Source organism: Crinia signifera, chromosome 4 (assembly GCF_055691185.1).
Source record: "Crinia signifera chromosome 4, ASM5569118v1, whole genome shotgun sequence".
Classification (NCBI taxonomy): domain Eukaryota; kingdom Metazoa; phylum Chordata; class Amphibia; order Anura; family Myobatrachidae; genus Crinia; species Crinia signifera.
This window is the reverse complement of record NC_139220.1, coordinates 127,579,951-127,599,080: the sequence shown is the minus strand read 5'-3', so window position 1 is coordinate 127,599,080 and position 19,130 is coordinate 127,579,951. Positions and strand designations below refer to the sequence as shown.

Below are 19,130 nucleotides of genomic sequence, written 5' to 3'. Positions count from 1 at the left end.
CTGATTGGTGGCCATGGGCTCACTTCTCTCTTAACACTGCTTCATAGATCTGCCTCTCAATTGGCCCCTGCATTAGCACAAGACACAGAAGCAACTGCGGCAAAGATGCAGCCATGGGCATGTGCAAATCAGGCAGATGTATTAAGCCCGGTGAATTGATAAAATTAAATGTGATAACACACCAGCCAATCAGCTGTGTTTTCAAAATGACAGTTAGAAGCTGGTTGATAAAGTGGGGCACAGAGTTGCACTGGCGGGCAGGCGTTACTTGTCCTACATGCTCTTCACCACAAGTCACTGCCCCACCTTACAGCCTCTCACTTCTTCAGAAGCTGCAGCTTCTAGGCCAGTTCAATGGATGTGCCAATATGCCAGGGCCGGCGCTACCCACTCAGCAGCTCCTGCAAAGCAGGGAGGCGCCATGATAAAAAGGCGCTGTCTCCCTCCCTGCTCTGCTAAAGCTGCCTCAGCCCTCACTGTCACTGCCTCCTGCACGCCGCCCGCAGCGCCTGTCTGACAGCGGGCAGGCGGCAGTATGGAGAGGCTGAGCAGCTCCCTGCACCGCGCACACACTGCCCTCCTCCTGCACGCCGCCTGCAGTGCCTCTCTGACTGTGGGCGGCAGTATGGAGAGGCTGAGAGCTCCCTGCACCGCACACACACTGTCCTCCTCCTGCGACCTGCCCCCTCTTCCTCACGGACACTTGCGCTGAGGCATGTAGTGCAGTCTGTGAATGCCTGGATGACATGTCATGTCCGGATCCACCCCCTACCCATTGCTCCCTGCGCCTGTCAATCAAATGATGAACAGGCAGCAGCGCCGCCTCCCCTTCCTTTCCTCTTCTCAGTGTGCTGTGCCAGTGCCGCTGCCAGTCCTCAATACTCCGCCCCCTCTATCTCCTCCCCTCTTCTTCCATCTCCTCCTTCTCTCCCCTCCTTTCCCCCTCAGTCACGAGTGCTGGACATACTTTTTGTACTGCTTTCAGATCGCATTGCACACACATTGCATGCATGCCGTGCGATGCAATCTAGCCCATAACGTATGCGATTCTCACAGTGTGTATGGGCACCTTTAGTGCTTGCAACATTTTGCGGACACAGCACTGAGATGGTGTATGCATACATGTACATGCACCCGAGATCCTCCATAGGATCGCATGTTGCATACACTCCCACAATCAGGCTGCAGCTTGTTGCAATGGCAATGTGAAAGGGCGCAACATGTATGGTTTGCAGGAGGGCGCCGGGCACCCTAGCACCGGCCCTGCAATATGCCATACCGCTGTATATCGTATCACTTTGAGCACTGCACATCTATACTCCCTGTGGCCTGGCACTTTCTTACAGGTAGTACTGTGCGGGTGCCTGCATATAGTAATAACATGAACCTCCTCCAGATGTGGCACTCCAATAGATAATCACAGATCCATGGCATGTTACACAACGTTTCAATGCATCTTTAATAACATGGCATTTTCATCATGAAAATGTCATGTTATTTATTTATTTATTTTATTGAAATTTTTCATATATCTCAAAACAACGTATATACGCATTTCAGCGTTTACATTAAACATTGTATTCCATTCTCTCATGTTATACATTGTTTTCATTACATGAACATAGGCTTACTTATACATATTCATTTATATACCTACATATATCTCTCAGAGAGCAAGGAGAGAGGTATTATCTTGCTTCTCTATTTAGTCTCCTCTCCTTCTTATATTTTTAGCCCTATGGGTCCTATATATGTTTTTCTTCCTTCCAGCCTTCCGTACTTTCTAATACTTCTATATTTTATTGCAATTGGGGGATTAGTGTATTTCCTTTTCTTTACTGTGTTTATATAGTGCCAGTGTGAATCTGTGAATTATATTATGTTTGGGGCCGTGTTTTTCTTTTCTATGTGTATAAAGTGTCTTACTTCATTTCCTTTACCTCTCTTTGTGTGTATTTGGACCATTGCTCCCTCCCCCTTTTTTATTTCTATTTACCCATGATGTGTACTGTACTATTGGGCCCCTAGTGTTTCTTTATTTTTTATTTTATTATACTTCTGTGTTCCCCCCCTCCCTCCCCCTCTGTTTTACTTTTCTTCCTAATGTACGGATTCGGCCTTTGGTTATTAATCTGAATCTTCCCAAATTGAATGGCCCATTTATCTTTCAGACTAAATTTTTTTTTTTTATCTTCCCCTCTTCTCCCCTTATCTTGACCTCTCTCCTTCCTCTCTCATCTCTGAGACATACTTATTACTATTTTATTTTATATCTATCTTTCCTTCAATTTTCCCTTAGTTCATTGGTTAATTTATTTGTCTTATCCTTAACAGAATGGATTCCTTACTTAGACATATCCAAAATAAAATTACACATTAACATAAACAAACCAATCCCACATCGGATGAGGGTAACATTTCATCAAATCGTCCTATTATATTATTTTACCTTTTTATTCCTATTTCTAGAGCTACATATCCTCATTAGCTTCATCTTAATATGCAACCGGTCCTTTGTATTAATTAATAGCCATCCCCCTGTTGCCTATTTGTCTTGTTATATACCATGGGGTCTTCTCATACAAATATAATATTTGTGTCTGGATTTCACTAGAAAGGGATTCTATATATGGGCCCCACTTTCTATAGAATCGTATCACCCCTGTCTCTATGTCTGGTAGGGTTGCCTGTCTCTCCATATATAGTATACTAGGTAAAAAGGTGGTACTTATGTATTATCTGGGCTCCCATGTTAAATGCACCCCGTTTTTTCATACCCCTACTATCCAACTACGCTTGGAGTTGATTTTCTATAGTGTGGCGAGCGCAGCGAGCCACCGTTCCCGAAGCGTGGTCTCATAAGAAAAACGGGAGCCCAGATATTACATAAGTACCAAAAAGGTTTTAGTTTCCAGTATGGATGGGGCTGAGCGTTTAATCCAATGATTTAATATCATTTTTTTTGCTACACCTAATATTACCGTCAGTATTGGGGTTAAACATTTTTTTCCTTCTCCCCAGCTCCCATTCATCTAACATCGATAATAAGCATACTTTGGGGTTCCTATTTACCCTTAAATTAAATATATTATTGATAAGATCTACAATTTTATTCCAAAATATTGCTATCTTGCCACATTGCCAGAAATTATGAAAAAATGTGGCTTTTCTCTGGCCACATTTAATACATGTATCTGATTCATCGGCCATCATGTGGGTTCTCTGTGCCGGTGCCACATATGCCGTGTATAATACTTTCAAATAAATTTCTTGAAGAGATGAAGCATGTAGGTATTTCAATATTTGTTGGCTTTGTTTTAAAATTATAGGGCTTTGTAAATTTGTTACTATATCACTTTCCCATTTCCTCATTGATCTATTCCATTTTTTTCCCCTAGTGTCACCCAAACCTTCAAATAATAGTGCCGTAGCCTATAAGTATTTGTATGAGCCCCTTTAAGGAGATTTGCAATTGGATCATGCTCCATACCTTCAAGTCCTACTAATGGTAACGACTGAATTAAATGTCTTATTTGTAAAAACATATAGAATTGTGTTTGTCTTAGGCCGTATTTTTCTTTTAGATCTATAAATGTTCTAATTTGGCCCCCCGGGTCGAAGACGTCCTTTATAGCTGAGAGGCCTTTTTCCCTCCAAATCAAAAACTGGGGATTATCTAAACCTGGTAAAAATTGTGGGTTACCCCAAAAAGTAATAAAGTCAGAAACTAAAGGAGATCTTCCTAACTTTTTATTTGTATAATTCCAGGCCTTGTAAATGTCATGTTATTAAAGAGGCATTGAAACATTGTTTGCGCATCTGTACTGCAATAACATTTTAAATGGCTAATTTATTTTCAACAATGTAGCTCCTGTCTGGCTCTATCCTCTCTGTCCTTTTCCTCAACTTTCTCATACAGTATATGTCACTTCCCCCACTCTCTCCATCCCCGCTCTAACCATTCAGTACTTACCCCTGTCCTGGCCTGTCTCATCACTCGCTACAGTAGGAGGAGATGCACTCCTGTGGTGCATGTATATACTTTTGGATACATGCTGATGCTATTTTCATCCTCTTAACCATTTAGCTTTACAAAAAGTAGGGACTATGTCTATGATGTTGACACTATCATTCAGTGTAAAGCCCAATGTGATTTACACTTAATGTTAGTGCCACTTTAAATTTTCAGCTCCAAACATCCGAAAAGCAGCCATCACTTCTTAGAAATAGCCCATCTGGAGATGCAAAGACTATGCTAGTGTAATGCATCTATGGTAATCATAATGGTGTGGCAAGCAACAAATACAAACCTCATGCACAGTTGCAACGTATAGGTAGGTATTGTCAATAGGATCCAGGATGATATTCCGAAACACTGGAGCTTCTTGTTTAAATTCATATAAAATGGCTGGACAGTTTGCAGTGTAGTTTGAGTTTAAAGTCATCTGGATTTCAGAAATGTATGAAAATAAATGTAGTTAATAAATCACATTTTTGACTGCTTACTTAATGTAAATTATCATAAAAATGAATTGTTTTAATTTCCCTGCAATTCTTTTTGGATCCTCATTTTCACAGGTTTCTTCCAGATTCACAGTATAACCAATGTGAGGGCCGGTGCTACCCACTCAGCAGCTCCTGCAAAGCAGGTAGGCGCCATGCTGAAAAGGCGCTGTCTCCCTTCCTGCTCTGCTAAAGCTGCCTCAGCCCTCAATGTCACTGCCTCCTGCACGCCGCCTGCAGTGCCTGTCTGACAGTGGGCAGCAGTATGGAGAGGCTGAGCAGCTCCCTGCACCGCGCACACACTGTCCTCCTTCTGTGACCTGCCCCCCTCTTCCTCACAGACACTTGCGCTGAAGCATGTAGCGCTGTCTGTAAATGCCTGGATGACATGTCATGTCTGGATCCGCCCCCTACCCATTGCTCGATGCGCCTGTCAGCTGTCAATCAAATGACAAACAAGCAGCAGCTTGTTGCAATGGCAATGTGAAAGGGCGCAAAATGTATGGTTTGCAGGAGGGCGCCGGACACCCTAGCACCGGCCCTGACCAATGTTATCTGGATTAGGGGGTCTTTTATCCACACGAAGAGGCTGATTGACCAATATTGGTCATCTATATAAACTTGGAACTTCCAAAGCACATGGGGTTCAATTCTTATGCAACAACATTTTTTTTCTTCAAAATTTGTTTACCAACAAATTAATCATGACTTTGAAAATGTACTTTAAGAGACTTCTGGTTCATGATAAAAATACTGAACAATATGTGATGTCATTAGTATTACTGACAAATCTGTTGATTGTAAAAGCAAAATGCATACTGTGCATCCAAATCTATAAAGAGGAAAACATAACAAACTGATGTTTTCGTAACTTCAAGCCTATATATCATAATAATGTGTCTTCAATGATATAACTAATAATATTGAACATTTTGTTTCCCCATTATACAGATGTAGCAGGCTACATCTTTGCCTGGCGCCCGCAAGATCCCTGATCCCTTGCCCGGAGCGCCGGTGATAGGGACTGGGACGCGCGTGCGTCTCACGCGCGCGTATCAATATCACGGCTGCTGGTCAGCGTCTCTCTGGCCGTCTCCGCTTAAGGGACATGCTGCCCAGTTCGGGGGGGTCGATGGCGGGACTGGCGGCAGGCTCCGTTGCCACGGGGCGCGCAAGCGTCTCGTGCGCACGCTCTCCTGGCAGTCCTCAGCCCCTGCAAAGATGTAGCCTGCTACATCTGTAGCTTACGGTACTGTATATTAATTTTATTAAAGCTTTATAGAATGTCACAGACAAAATTTTGTACACTTCATTGAACATCGATTACTGACCTCTAATATCCATATACTGTACTAAGAGAAAATATGTTAACAGAAATCATTTCAGAGAAAGAAACGGGCTGTACACTACACTTGGCACTCTTATTCCAGCATCCTGAAGAAGCCAAACAAGGCTAAACTAGTTGATTGGGTACTTTTGCATTATCTGGGCGCCGATTTTTTCATCGCATGCCACTACTTAAGGCATGCGATGCAATGCGATTTTTCATTGTAAAGACCCGATTGTTAATTGTATAGTCACCCATGGGTGATTTCATACCCCCACTATCCAACTACGCATGGAGTTGATCTTATATAGTGTGGCGAGCGCAGCGAGCCCTGCGAGGGGTCGCGGATTACTTTACATGTATTCTGCGTCCCCTCGCTGGGCTCGCTGCGCTCACCACGCTTAGGGCTCGGTGGCTTGCTGCGCTCGCCACACTATATAAAGTCAACTCCATGCGTAGTTGGATAGTGGGGGTATGAAATCACCCATGGGTGACTATCCAATTAAAAATCGGGTCTTTACAATGAAAAATCGCATCGCATGAATTGTATGCCACTATATTGCATGCGATGTGATGCGATGCAATACAATGAAAAAATCGGGCGCCCAGATATTACACAAGTACCGTCAATTGCGAGCAAGTTGGATCCCGCTGAACGCTGTGTAGGTATACCATACAGCCAGCAGACCCTCAGCCACTTACTGCACCCTGGTAAGCACCAAAGTTGTGGATATAACATTGGACTGACATTTTTTCTGACGCCCCATAAGTGAGATCTCATATGAACTAATATCCACTGAGATCTAAAGCACGATCGTATAAGGAAAGAATTACATAAGAGCATGCTTTTGAAGGAAGAATTTATATTATATTTTAGATTTCGTGTTATCTGTCTGTTTGTCTTGTTTGTTACACCATCCCCAGTGTGTATACTGGTATTAGCTTCTTTTAATATATTTTTTGTCTATTTTTGTTTAATTAACACTGGTGAGTTTTTATGTAACCCAATGAAATTCATTGCATTTTTTTTAATTCAAACAAAAAACATAACCTATATTGAAATATCTCAAAGATTTTTCTATTTGCTTTGGAAATATATGTTATTGTATCCTGCCCCCTGCAACTAAACTCTTGCTCTCAAGCAATGTTTTCAATCTACAACCTGGTACTCCTATCAACTCCTCGACTATAAAGACCCTATTCCCAAATAAGATTACCACCTTTTTATTTAATTCCCTTACCCTTGGGTTGCACAGTGAAGGAGGGAGGCAGGCTGGGTGATACAGTGAAGGAGGGAGGCAAGCTGGGTGGTACAGTGAAGGAGGGAGGCAAGCTGGGTGGCACAGTGAAGGAGGGAGGCAGGCTGGGTGGCACAGTGAAGGAGGGAGGCAGGCTGGGTGGCACAGTGAAGGAGGGAGGCAGGCTGGGTGGCACAGTGAAGGAGGGAGGCAGGCTGGGTGGCACAGTGAAGGAGGGAGGCAGGCTGGGTGGCATAGTGAAGGAGGGAGGCAGGCTGGGTTGCATAGTGAAGGAGGGAGGCAGGCTGGGTGGGACAGTGAAGGAGGGAGGCAGGCTGGGTGGCACAGTGAAGGAGGGAGGCAGGCTGGGTGGCACAGTGAAAGAGGGAGGCAGGCTGGGTTGCACAGTGAAGGAGGGAGGCAGGCTGGGTGGCACAGTGAAGGAGGGAGGCAGGCTGGGTGGCACAGTGAAGGAGGGAGGCAGGCTGGGTGACATAGTGAAGGAGGGAGGCAGGCTGGGTGGCATAGTGAAGGAGGGTGGCAGGCTGGGTTGCATAGTGAAGGAGGGAGGCAGGCTGGGTGGTACAGTGAAGGAGGGAGGCAGGCTGGGTTGCACAGTGAAGGAGGGAGGCAGGCTGGGTGGCACAGTGAAGGAGGGAGGCAGGCTGGGTGGCACAGTGAAGGAGGGAGGCAGGCTGGGTGGCATAGTGAAGGAGGGAGGCAGGCTGGGTGGCATAGTGAAGGAGGGTGGCAGGCTGGGTTGCATAGTGAAGGAGGGAGGCAGGCTGGGTGGTACAGTGAAGGAGGGAGGCAGGCTGGGTGGCACAGTGAAGGAGGGAGGCAGGCTGGGTGGCACAGTGAAGGAGGGAGGCAGGCTGGGTGGCACAGTGAAGGAGGGAGGCAGGCTGGGTGACACAGTGAAGGACAATCTACATGAATCACTGTGGGGCAATGTGTGAAATTACTTAGGGTGCTAATGTGTTTGATTACTGTGGATAAAACGTGTATTACTGTGGGGGCTATTGTGTTTATATTATTCTGGAGGCCTTTATGTTTTATTACTGTGGGGGCCAGTGTACTGTATGTGTTGTATTTTTTCGATTAGGGATAATGTGTGCATTTTTTTTTATCCCCTTGTGGACTGATGGTGTGCCTTGGCAATTTTAAAGTCTTGTCCAATGTGCCGCGAGCTGAAAAAGGTTGAAAATCACTGCTTTAGACTATTACACGACATACGTGTATAATTTACAGTTTGACCGATCTTGTGCATTATGTACTATCTGTGCTCCCACAATGTATGTTATCTTATAATTCAAGTTTCAATAAAATCTATTTAGAAAAAAAAAAAAAATATATATATATATATATATATATATATATATGTTATTGTGCAGAATATGAAAATGTTATGAGGAAGGCATGAAATGAACCATTAAGTGTATGAAGTGATGTAATAAAATATTTATTAACCAATTAATAATCTATAAAATTGGTACCATGGATGACAATAATATGTAAAAGTTATAACTCTTTGATTGATAATGCACCTCTCTTATTATGTGAGTAGCAGCTTTTAGTTAAAGGAGTCCTGTTCCCATTGTGACCCTTGGAATGTCTGGGAACCTGATAGGGATGATAAGTCCCAAAATATGAACTACTGTATCCTACTATTGTGGGCCTCCATCCACTACACAGATATATCTGAAGCTACAAATCTATTCAGATTTCCCTTGAACTCTCCCAGGAATCTGATCTGACACTGGGCTATATTTTCACTTAATTAACTTCAAATACATCCGATCAGATCTATCTGGTGCAAACAGATTGCGTCAGACTGATCTGATGCACACATGCTACATCAGATGTATCTGATGCAATATTTAAATATAAAATATAAATATAATAGGATGGTATGCTGGACTACAATGGGGGATATCTGAAGCAGGGGCCACTGTAAAAATGTCAGTAAAAGGTTAAGGTGGCCATACACTGGTCTCGGAGCAGTGTATGGGCATCCATTCCCCCTTGGGCCCCCTCGGGTGGCAAGATTGCATGCTGCCCTTCTGCATTTGATGCATCTCATATGATCCCGTTCCACTGATGCTGGGAGGGGGGCCGGATCGGAGATTCAGCACGTCCAAACTCGATGATTTGAGCGCACGGTACTGTGCATTACATCGGATGCCAATTAGTTTGGCCACTTTTCACCCGATCTGTCGGGATCCATGAGGCGACAGCAGGTCCCCTGGGTGGGAGGGTAGGACTCAGGGCAGGTGGGAGTGGCCAAAGTCTTCTGTACTTCAGATGTGATACATCTGAAGTACACAAGACCCATCCAATGCGCCCCTGATGGCTTCAGATCAGATAGATCCTTGGTGCAGCCCCAAGGATCTATCTGCTAGACACTTCTAAAGTGGGGCCATGCATCGGATCAGAGGGAGCTCCAATTTGGCCTCTTTTCTTCAGATTGATCGGTCTTTCAAGTTCTGGATGGAAAGTCCTCTGGAGTGTTAATGAATAAAGCAGTAACTCCATGGGACCAAAAGCATACACATATTTTGATGGCAGTTGTGAATCTTAGGGGCCTTGTCCATGCTCCTTATGATGCGGCAGAGAGGCATGCCAAACCTGACACGTTTTGCTGGGTGGACTGCCAGATTTGCTTGGGGTTGCAGCCTTAATCCAGACTAATTTTGTGTCCCTTTTCTTATATACAAGTAATGTCAATGTCATATTTACCTATTCTGTGCTGCTTCTGTCTTACTGCCCCACATTACCATAAATAACATTTGAATAGAAAAAACTTGTACAACTTTTATACAAAATGTGTAGGAATATAGTTTATAGTCAGCCAGCATTATACATATCTGTACTGAAATTCCATACAGATGCTTGCACTGCCTTTTAAACACATTCCCCTGTTTGCGGAGGGGGAGGGTTAGGTTGGTAGGGGGGTGGTGAAGGATAATTTACTTACCCTACAGTTGTTGGAATCTTGGCCATTGGGAAGCCAGGGTCAGTGAGGCAGATGTATTAAGCCTTAACAAGTGATAAATGCAAGGGTGATAAAGAGAGATAAACGTCCAGCCAATCAGCTCCTTACTGACTTTTTTCAAACACAGCCTGTAACATGGCAGTTAGCAGGTGATTGGCTGGACGTTTATCTCTCTTTATCACCCTTATATTTATCTCTTGTTAAGGCTTAATACATCTGCCCCATTGACCCTGGCTTCCCAATGGCCAAGATTCCGACAACTGTAGGGTAAGTTATCCTTCACCACCCCCCTACCAACCTAACCCTCCCTCCCCAAAGGCTAACTCTAATGCCCCCCCCCCCCCCCCTTCCCCTGAGCATCATATCCTACCCTTGATACTTGATGTCTAGGATGTTGGCTGTCAAGATCCTGTCATTGGTATCCCCTTACAAGTATGCAAGCGCACAATGGGTTCACTTAACGACATTAAAATCTAGCATTGATTTTTATCTAACTTTACTATGTGAAAACATTTAAGCAGGAAAACATTTAAGTCATTGGCTGACCTTAAGTAATTGTCCATTTCTAGTTCCAAGAAAAAATACCATACTCTTCTGCACTTCCATTGCGTATACTGCAGATAGGTCTCCATGGATCAACACTGGTTTTTCAAGTATTGGCAAAATAGTAGTAGCATTATCCTGAAAATAAAATACATAGAAATAATACAATTTTCAGAACTAACAATAAAAAATACCACTTCCACTTGCATGCACTGGGTGAGGTGAATGCACATGTGTTGAGTTTGCAACTATAAAATGATGGAGTGATAAATCCATTTATGGACCAATCATAAGGGTGTTGGGCAGTAACTGGGCAGTGACCAAACAGATGCACAGGCCTGTTCCATCTACAGGGAGTGTCATGGCATTGTAAGCAGAAATAGAAGTGATGCCTGTTTCAGATGTATCTTTGGGTGCTAATAATAGTTGGCTTTCATAGTCCAGGTTGGCACTGCAGAGTGCAGTGAGGGGGTTGAGATGTGTCATAGGGAGCCCAGCAAGGATTAGGAGGCTATATGAGGAGTGAGGTTTTTGTGATTGTGGCTTCATTTTCTATTCAATGCTGGATAATGTAGAAGTGTGCCCTGATGCTGGGACAGCGTCTCCGCACCAGGCACCACAGACACAAGAGAGGATGGGTGACTGTGACAGGAGAGGACATCATGAAGATTGTGCAGTGGTAAACATAGCATAGCAAGGAAGAATGTCAGGAGAAGGGCACAAGAAGGCTGCTGTGATCCCCTGCAGGACGGGTCAGCAGCTGGGACACTTTGCAAGTGACTGTCCCTGGAGTGATCCTGTGATGCAAACAGTTTGCCAGACATCCCTGAAGAAAAAGACCCAGATGGTCCAGCAAGCCATTCCACAGCATGGACAAGACCCAGGAGAAGATAAAGGGCTCTGTTTGATCTGTGGGAACTATGGACATGACCATAATAGCTGTCTATAGGATGAGCTATGGAGCAAGTACTGTATTAAGTAAACCTTTGTGAAGAATGTGAAGTCCCAGGACATCTGCTACCAGATTGTCCTTGGGTGGAAGGCCTGACGAAGACCGAGGCGATGATTAGGTCACAGATTAAGCTGAAATGGGAGCTTGGGAAGAACCCCTATCAGCTTTTCGTTAGGGTGAAGGGACACAAGCTTCATGATTGTCCATTGGATGAAGAGTGGATGATTGCGGATGGCCGAGTACAGAGTTGGCAGGAAAAGACCTGAGAAATGGTGCGGTAGAGCCTGCTTGAAGTGAGTTTGCATGTGTGCATATTGTCTCAGTGGGAGCCGAGGGGTAAAGATCTGTGTGTGATGGAAGTGGTTATGATGACTCCATTGAAGGTTGCATTGGTGCCCCCGTGTTGAAATTGCCAGTGACAGGGACATTTGGCTCACGAGTGTCCCTGGGAGGATGACTTGACATTGTTGTGCCCAGAGAAAGAGACCCCTGGAAAAGATTATTTACCATTAAATATGGATGAGGATAACCTGGAGGTGAAGAAACCATGCTATGAGGAAGAGTGTGTGGGCCCAGTGGCAAGGAAGACCAGAAGTTCTCGAGATTGGAAGAGTTCTTAACCTGGACATTTGGAAAAAGAGTGTCCTGGGTATTGGGACATATCAGCAGAAAAGATGGACTAAGCTAAGGAAGGGAATCATCCCCTGGCACAGGAGTCTATGGAGAGGAGTCCAGACTAGGAAGTGTTGGCCATAGATGAAAAGCGTGCCTGGCAGGATCTGGAGCTGTATTCACAGTTAATCACCCTCCGTGAAGAGGAGGAGAAGGTCCTGGAGAAAGACCACCTACCAGAAGAACAGAACTGAATGGGGATAGGGGAAGGAGATGGTAATGCCATGGGAGGAACCGTTCCAGAAGAAGACATGGAACTACTGGAAATGCCCCATGAGAAAGCTTGTAATATGGTGACGGTTGCCCGGGATTAAAAGGATGCAGTGGAGGAATTCACTGTTGGGTGGTGGTCAGCTCCACTCCATGGACCAAGTTATGACACCCCAGACCAAGAGGAGGATGAAGCTTGGGTGGCCGCTGCACCCATTGAAAAGGATTCTCACTGCTGGCCTATGGTAAATTGCCATAACAAACTACCCCTTCCCTAGAGGAAAAGTGAAGTTAGGACGTACAAAAACGAGGAGTCCAGAACCAGTGGATGAAGGATGTGGGGCCACAGTCAGTCCAGGATAGTCCCTCAAACACAGTCTCGCTGGAATGACCTCGGAATGCCCTGAACTACAGATGCCTGACAACAAGATATTTGTAGGGACTAAAAAGGAAAACGGGGGAGGTGTAGAAGTGTGCCCCGGTGCTGGGACAGCGTCTCTGCTCCGAGCACTGGAGCAGCAGATGCGGCAGGTACCACACCGCTGCACACACAACCCCTCACAATAACATTGCCATGGGAATAAGTGGTGCGTAAAAGTTGACCATTGGAGGCTTGCCCAATTTTCCATGTGGATGGGGCATCAACCAATTTTTAGGAACGTGTCATCCATTCCAGGAGAGTAGACAAGTATGGTGCTAGTCCAGGTTATAATTTATGATGGTAGCAGTTATGGACAGGATGGCATTCAACATGCAGACATACTGCTGGTCACCATCCATGGGTAGATTTAGATTCTTACATTTGCATAAGCTAGTAAATAAGCATGCAGAAAAGTAGATTGAGATGCATCAACTCAAAATTAGCCCCACTGTAATTAGGCAGCTAGAAAACAACTAAAAACAGCTTGGTTGTCAGTTATGGAACTTACCTTAAGTGTGTAAATAAAACTAGCAATGCCAGTTGTTTGAAAAATCATGGTTTAGTTTTGTCTAGTTAAATGGGGATTGTTTTTTGGGGAGAAACTGGTGGGGTGATACTTCTTCAGAGAAGTTTTCTGCATACATCTCAGCACTTTACTGGAGTCATGAGGCAGTTCAGTTGCATTGTGAATGCACAGCTTAGTTGGTGCCACTGTGTAGAGAGTTAAAATACTTTGAGGACCACCACTGTTTTACATTTGTGTGGCCTAACATCCACTGTTATCCTAATGGCATCACCTAAAAGATCCTCTAATAGGTCAAATCTATTGGTTATGGGCACATAAAACCCACACACAACAGTGTGAAATAAACAGAAAGTATGACCAGGGGTTTGCTGGTACCTCTGCTCCCTCCCAGGTACCTTTGCTCCCTGGCTGCATTGTCTGTGAACTACACAAAATCAGACCTGCTGGGAAACATTCTCTACCGGCCTGCAGCCAAACAGTCAATGGCTATAAGCATGCTAATTGCTGAGTGGCTAATAGCAGAGACACTGCAGGAAGCTATTTTTTTTTACTTAAGTAGGGACCCCAATGCATTGCTTTGCCTAGGGTCCACAACCCTGTACCTGCAGTCTGACTTCAGATGTACTTTGTCAGCTGGGTCTTCCGGTCATGGCGTTTTGCTTCCCGTTTGCGGCGTGGCTATTTTTTTTGTCGAAGATATTTGCATCTGTTCTGCAGAGCAGGTTCTTATACTCATTGTGCAGTAGTGTATGCAGTAGCACTGGACCAGAAGGGGCAGCTCATGCACCCGATGTCCGGATCCCGGACATAACAAGTTACCGCTGTCACAAACGGGAAGCAGAACGCGGGACTGGAAGACCCACCTGACCAAGTACATCTGAAGTCAGACCTACCGTTCAACCTCAAACGTTTGTTTAAAACAGCAATAATTTACAAATCATGGCTATTAGTGAACTTTTTAAAACTAATCAGTTTTGGCACCCAACTTATATATAACCAAGGAGTGCACCCTAGCCAAGATTTTCTATTTCTAGTGTATATAAAAATAATTATTTCTAATAATTATTTTTATTTATATGGCGCTTTTCTCCAGGCGATGCAGTTGGCAGGTCGACACAATTAAGGTCGAAAATCAATTGGTTGATCACAGGCTTTAGGTCGACATAGCTTAGGTCGACATAGTCAAAAGGGTGACACAAGCAATAGGTCGACATGAAAAAGGTCAACATGAGTTTTTCAAGTTTCTTTTTTGTTACTTTTTTCGGTACTTATGTAGAAATCGGGTCGGAAAGATCGCATCGAATCGCATCCGATATCGCATTTTCCATAGGATTCAATGTTAAGAAGGTCCTGTTCATTTCCCCACTATCCAAGTGGGCATAGAGTTGATTTTATAAAGCGTGGCGTGCGCAGCGAGCCACTGAGCCTGAAGCGTGGCGAGCGGCCGCGGATTACGTAAAATGTTTTCCGCTGCGCTCGCCACGCTTCTGGCTCGGTGGCTCGCTGCGCTCGCCACGCTATATAAAATCAACTCTATGCCCACTTGGATAGTGGGGAAATGAACAGGACCTTGTTAACATTGAATCCTATGCAAAATTGCATCGCATCGCATGCGATATTGCATGCGATATCGGATGCGATTCGATACGATTTTGCCGAAAATCGCGTCGCATTGCATCTGATTGTATGCCTTAAGGTAAGGCAGCCCAGATACTACATAAGTACCCTTTTTTCAAACTTTACCATCCAAGTGGACATAGAGTTAGATTATACAGTGTGACCGTAGCATGGCAAGCGAAGCGAGCCATGAGAGGGTAACATGGTACACTTATATGGTGTCCATGTCGACCTATGCCGACATAGACACCCCCAAAAAATTGAAAAACTCATGTTAACCTTTTTCATGTCTACCTTTTCCATGTTGACCTATTGCTTGTGTCGACCCTTTGATCATGATGACCTAAGCTTTGTTAACCTTTTTGATGTGTCGACTTGCCCTGTAGGCCAATAGTGGTCAACCTATTGATTGTCGACTTTGATTTTGTTGACCCTATGACCCATACCCTTCTTCAGAAGGACTCAAAGCAGCTTTACACTAGATAGAAAAAAACATAGTACAAATTCACAGAACATAGGATTTAGTATATCAGCAAGTAGAAAACCTAGAGCATGATAAGCATAATTCAGGGTTAGTGCAGATATTTTGGGTAATAAATTCCCCTGGTTGTATATTCTCCTAAAGCAGGGATGGGAAACCTTTGGCCCTCCAGCTGTTTTTGAACTACACTTTCCAGTATACCCTGCAACAGTTTTTGCATACTGTACCTCCCAACGGTCCTGCTAAACGCAGGAACGTCCCGGTTTTTGTGGATGTTCCCGCGTCCCTCCGGCAGCCGGCAGTGTCCCGCTGCGGGATAGGGGAGCAGTTGGGAGTACCCCCAATCTGACAGAATAGACGCTATGCGCATGCGCACAGCGTCTATTCAGAGGCGCAGTGGCCCTATTCTTGCCATGGAAAAGTTGGGAGGTATGGTTCTGGCATGGCCAAATAGCAAATCTGTATCCCTTCCGTATCCCTGCCCTAAAGGTACCAGAGGAGACAGCCATATTGGTTGCACTATATTGTATTACCCTGTGTGAAATAGATCACACCTAGCAGAGAATGGGTAGTGGCAGCAACCTAATGCTAGGAGTAGTGGGGGGAGGGGGGATTTATAACCTAACAAGACCCATTCCTGGAGAAAAAATGCTCTCTACTTGGACTTTCCCCTTAATATATGATTGGTATCACCTGTAGAGAGCTATATAAGAAAGGTGAATGGAATCATAAAGTAACAGTCCCTCCTGCAATAGGTGTATGTATGGATTGTGTATATTAAATTAAATGATGTACTGTATATTAGATTTATACTAATAGTTAAAAAAAATCCTAGACACCCATGTGGGTAGAAGGAAAAACTAGGATCCCTGTGTCACCTACAGCTCTCTCTGCCCTCCTACATATATCTCCTCTGGTCAGAAAGCTTTATAAGTAGCTCCTGATCCTCCTGTATCTCAGCCTATCACTGCCTAGTGTCCTGCTTGCATTCTGACGGGACTAAGTAAATACCGGACCCAGAATAGACCAGGGAACGATGGACCGGCCATCAAACTCTTCATTCCGGAGCTTGTAGTATCTGTCCGTTCTGAGGGGTATCTTGTCTGTGGGAAGGGGTGTCCCTGTGATAGCTTTCACCATTGACATGGGGAGATTACAGCCACCCCCTGTGGGCCAGACTGTTCCAGTTTTTATTACACCCCCGGACCATGCAGGGAGGCTGTATTCTCCCCCTTATCCTCTCCCTGGTGACAGGTTTTGGAGCAGCCCCACTGGACGGGACACCCCTGGCAAAGCGCCCCCATGGACTGGACACTACAAGATCCAGAATTACATATATTGATGAATGGAGCCTGTCCGGTCCGGCATTCCGGGGTCCTGTCTGGTCCGGTCCAGTTTTAACCCATATCCCATTCTGACTGCCTGATTTTGCTGCCTCAAAAGAGGGACAGCTAGTAAAATGTCTGGCCAGGGGCCCCTGACGAAGGGGAACCCCGGAGTACTGTATGCCCTGCACTCCCCCTAAATCTATGCCAGACACCCTCACTTTTGTGCTTCAGTAAATACTCACACAATTGATGTTATTAACAGCAAAGTCATATTCGATACACGATTTCTTTGTACTGTCTAGGACAGTGAAGTTGTAGACACAAAGTGCTGTTCTGTCCGGGGACACCTTCTTGTTTGTAGCAAATATTCCAGCCCAAAAATATCCTTCTGAAGTAGCAAATGCAAATGAAGACAAAATAACTCCTCTCTCACTGCCACATGTAAGATTAGTCTGGCTTTGAAAGTTCAATGTCAAGTGGTCATCTACATTCAGAACAACAAGTCTCCCAACTGCATTGATAGATGGGTAATAAGGAAATATGATGTTTTTCTTCCATTGAAATGCATCAACAAAATGCAGACCCTCTGCATTATCCTTTAGCGAGACATAGTTATCCAGACCTCCAATTATAAACAAACCATCTTCTTTCTTTCTCATATATATTGGCCTTTCTGATTCTGGATTTTGTTTCTCGGGAAATCTAGCAACAATGAAGTAGACATATTCTTTAATAAATATAAGCCCCACAGCTGCATTTTCCCGGGCACTAGGAACGATGCCTGTGGTAGGTTTTGTTCGGTTTTTCAGCCCATCAATACTTTGCTCCATGCAGGATCCTTGGTTTTCATTCCAGCAACTGAGCACAGTGTCATTATAAACAAGTAGGATTTTGTTGTAATAAGTAGCAGTCTTACCTATGGCTCCTGTTTTCATGCACTCATTGTCATTTTCTTCACTAGCTCCTGAACTTTTTACCTCAAGAAGTTTGTGATTAAATTGGTACAGGCAGTTCTCCGTGGCCACGATGAGATGTTGCCTACCAGCAGCAATGTTATTGATAGGATGTTCAAATATGAAGTGTCCTTCACTATACTCAGGCTGTGTGGCTACAAAGCTGATGAGAAGAGACAGCAGGATACTTGCAGAAAGAATATCTGACATTCTGCACCCCTGGTCTGCAGTTGTGAGGACTGCGGGTACTGGATGGTGTATGCACTGTCTGCAGTCATGTTATGAAGCATTGGAATGAAATGTAACCCTAAAATGTTGTAATATTGTACTAGTTCCTGTTTTTAAGCAACTTCCTGAGTTGTTGATCTTTAGTTGCTAAAAAAAAATATACTGACATGTCATAATTTTCATGCAGTAAAAGAAGTTCCAAAGTTTCTTTTTTTTTTGTAAAATAACTTTAAAATATGGCATAGCATATGTATACTAGTGCACCTGATGTTATGCAACTACAGTTATTTCATACTTGCCAACTTTTGAAAACTAATTTCAGGGAGATTATAGTTGGCAGGAGAATTTTGCACAGCAGCCCATTGATGGAGCATCATGCTCCTCCCAAAGGGTTTGTCTAGTTCTATATATGGAGAGACTGTGAAAAGAGATTGTGAACGTGGCACCTAGAAGCGTGGGTGTGTACTGCTACATCTGAGAGGAATCTTTTAAATTGACTTATATCCAAATGTAGATGAACCCCAAAGCAGTTAGTAAGAGCTGCTATACTTGGTAAAGAGCTGGGAAATGGTGCTTATGATTCGATGTAAATGTATCTATCTCTCATTCCTTTTTTCCCAAAAGATGTAACAGTGTAATGTGGGCTAGGAAAATGAGGGAGATTGCTAGACTAATGAGGGAGAGAGGGAGATTGCTGTTATTTCAGAGAGTCTCCTGCAGAATGCAGGAGGGTTGGCAGCTATGAGTTATTTCCTCTGTTCGATCTTATTTGTTGTAACAACAGGGCAAAGGGCCCTATTCAGACCTGATCGCTGGGCTGCGAGGAGGGAGGGCCGGTGTGGACAGAGATGGAGACGGCACTGGACCATGGGAATGCCCAGTGTTTTATGGGCATCCCCATGAAAATGCTAAGCATTCCTATGGGAATGCAGGCAGGCCGATTCAATCATACCCCTCATTCAGACCAAGTGGCACTAATGTGTTGAGCTTAATGATCCAATAGGTCTCCCTTTACAGCAAAAATGTATCCCTATCACCCAATAAAAATCCCTCACATTTAAACGATTCTACGACTTTGATGGAACTCAATGGAGTTATCTGGGAGGAAAATTTCCTGGGCACATCCTGACGAAAAA

At 44.3% G+C, this 19,130-nt stretch overlaps 1 protein-coding gene across 2 annotated transcripts in view; it reads right to left on the bottom strand.

Moving 5' to 3' along the window:
* LOC146074397 (plexin-C1-like) overlaps positions 1–18,277 on the bottom strand; it is an 87,279-nt gene extending 69,002 nt beyond the window's left edge. Inside the window, exons 1-3 of one of the 2 annotated variants that reach the window (XM_083182405.1) lie at positions 17,056–18,277; positions 10,610–10,744; positions 4,311–4,445 (exon numbers count right to left, since the gene is read on the bottom strand). In XM_083182405.1, the coding sequence (XP_083038531.1) occupies positions 4,311–4,445; positions 10,610–10,744; positions 17,056–17,976 (1,191 nt within the window). In that variant the 5' untranslated portion in view covers positions 17,977–18,277. The remainder of the gene's footprint in view (positions 1–4,310; positions 4,446–10,609; positions 10,745–17,055) is intronic. The other variant, XM_083182406.1, reaches the window with a different exon arrangement.
* Positions 18,278–19,130: the final 853 nt, after the last annotated feature.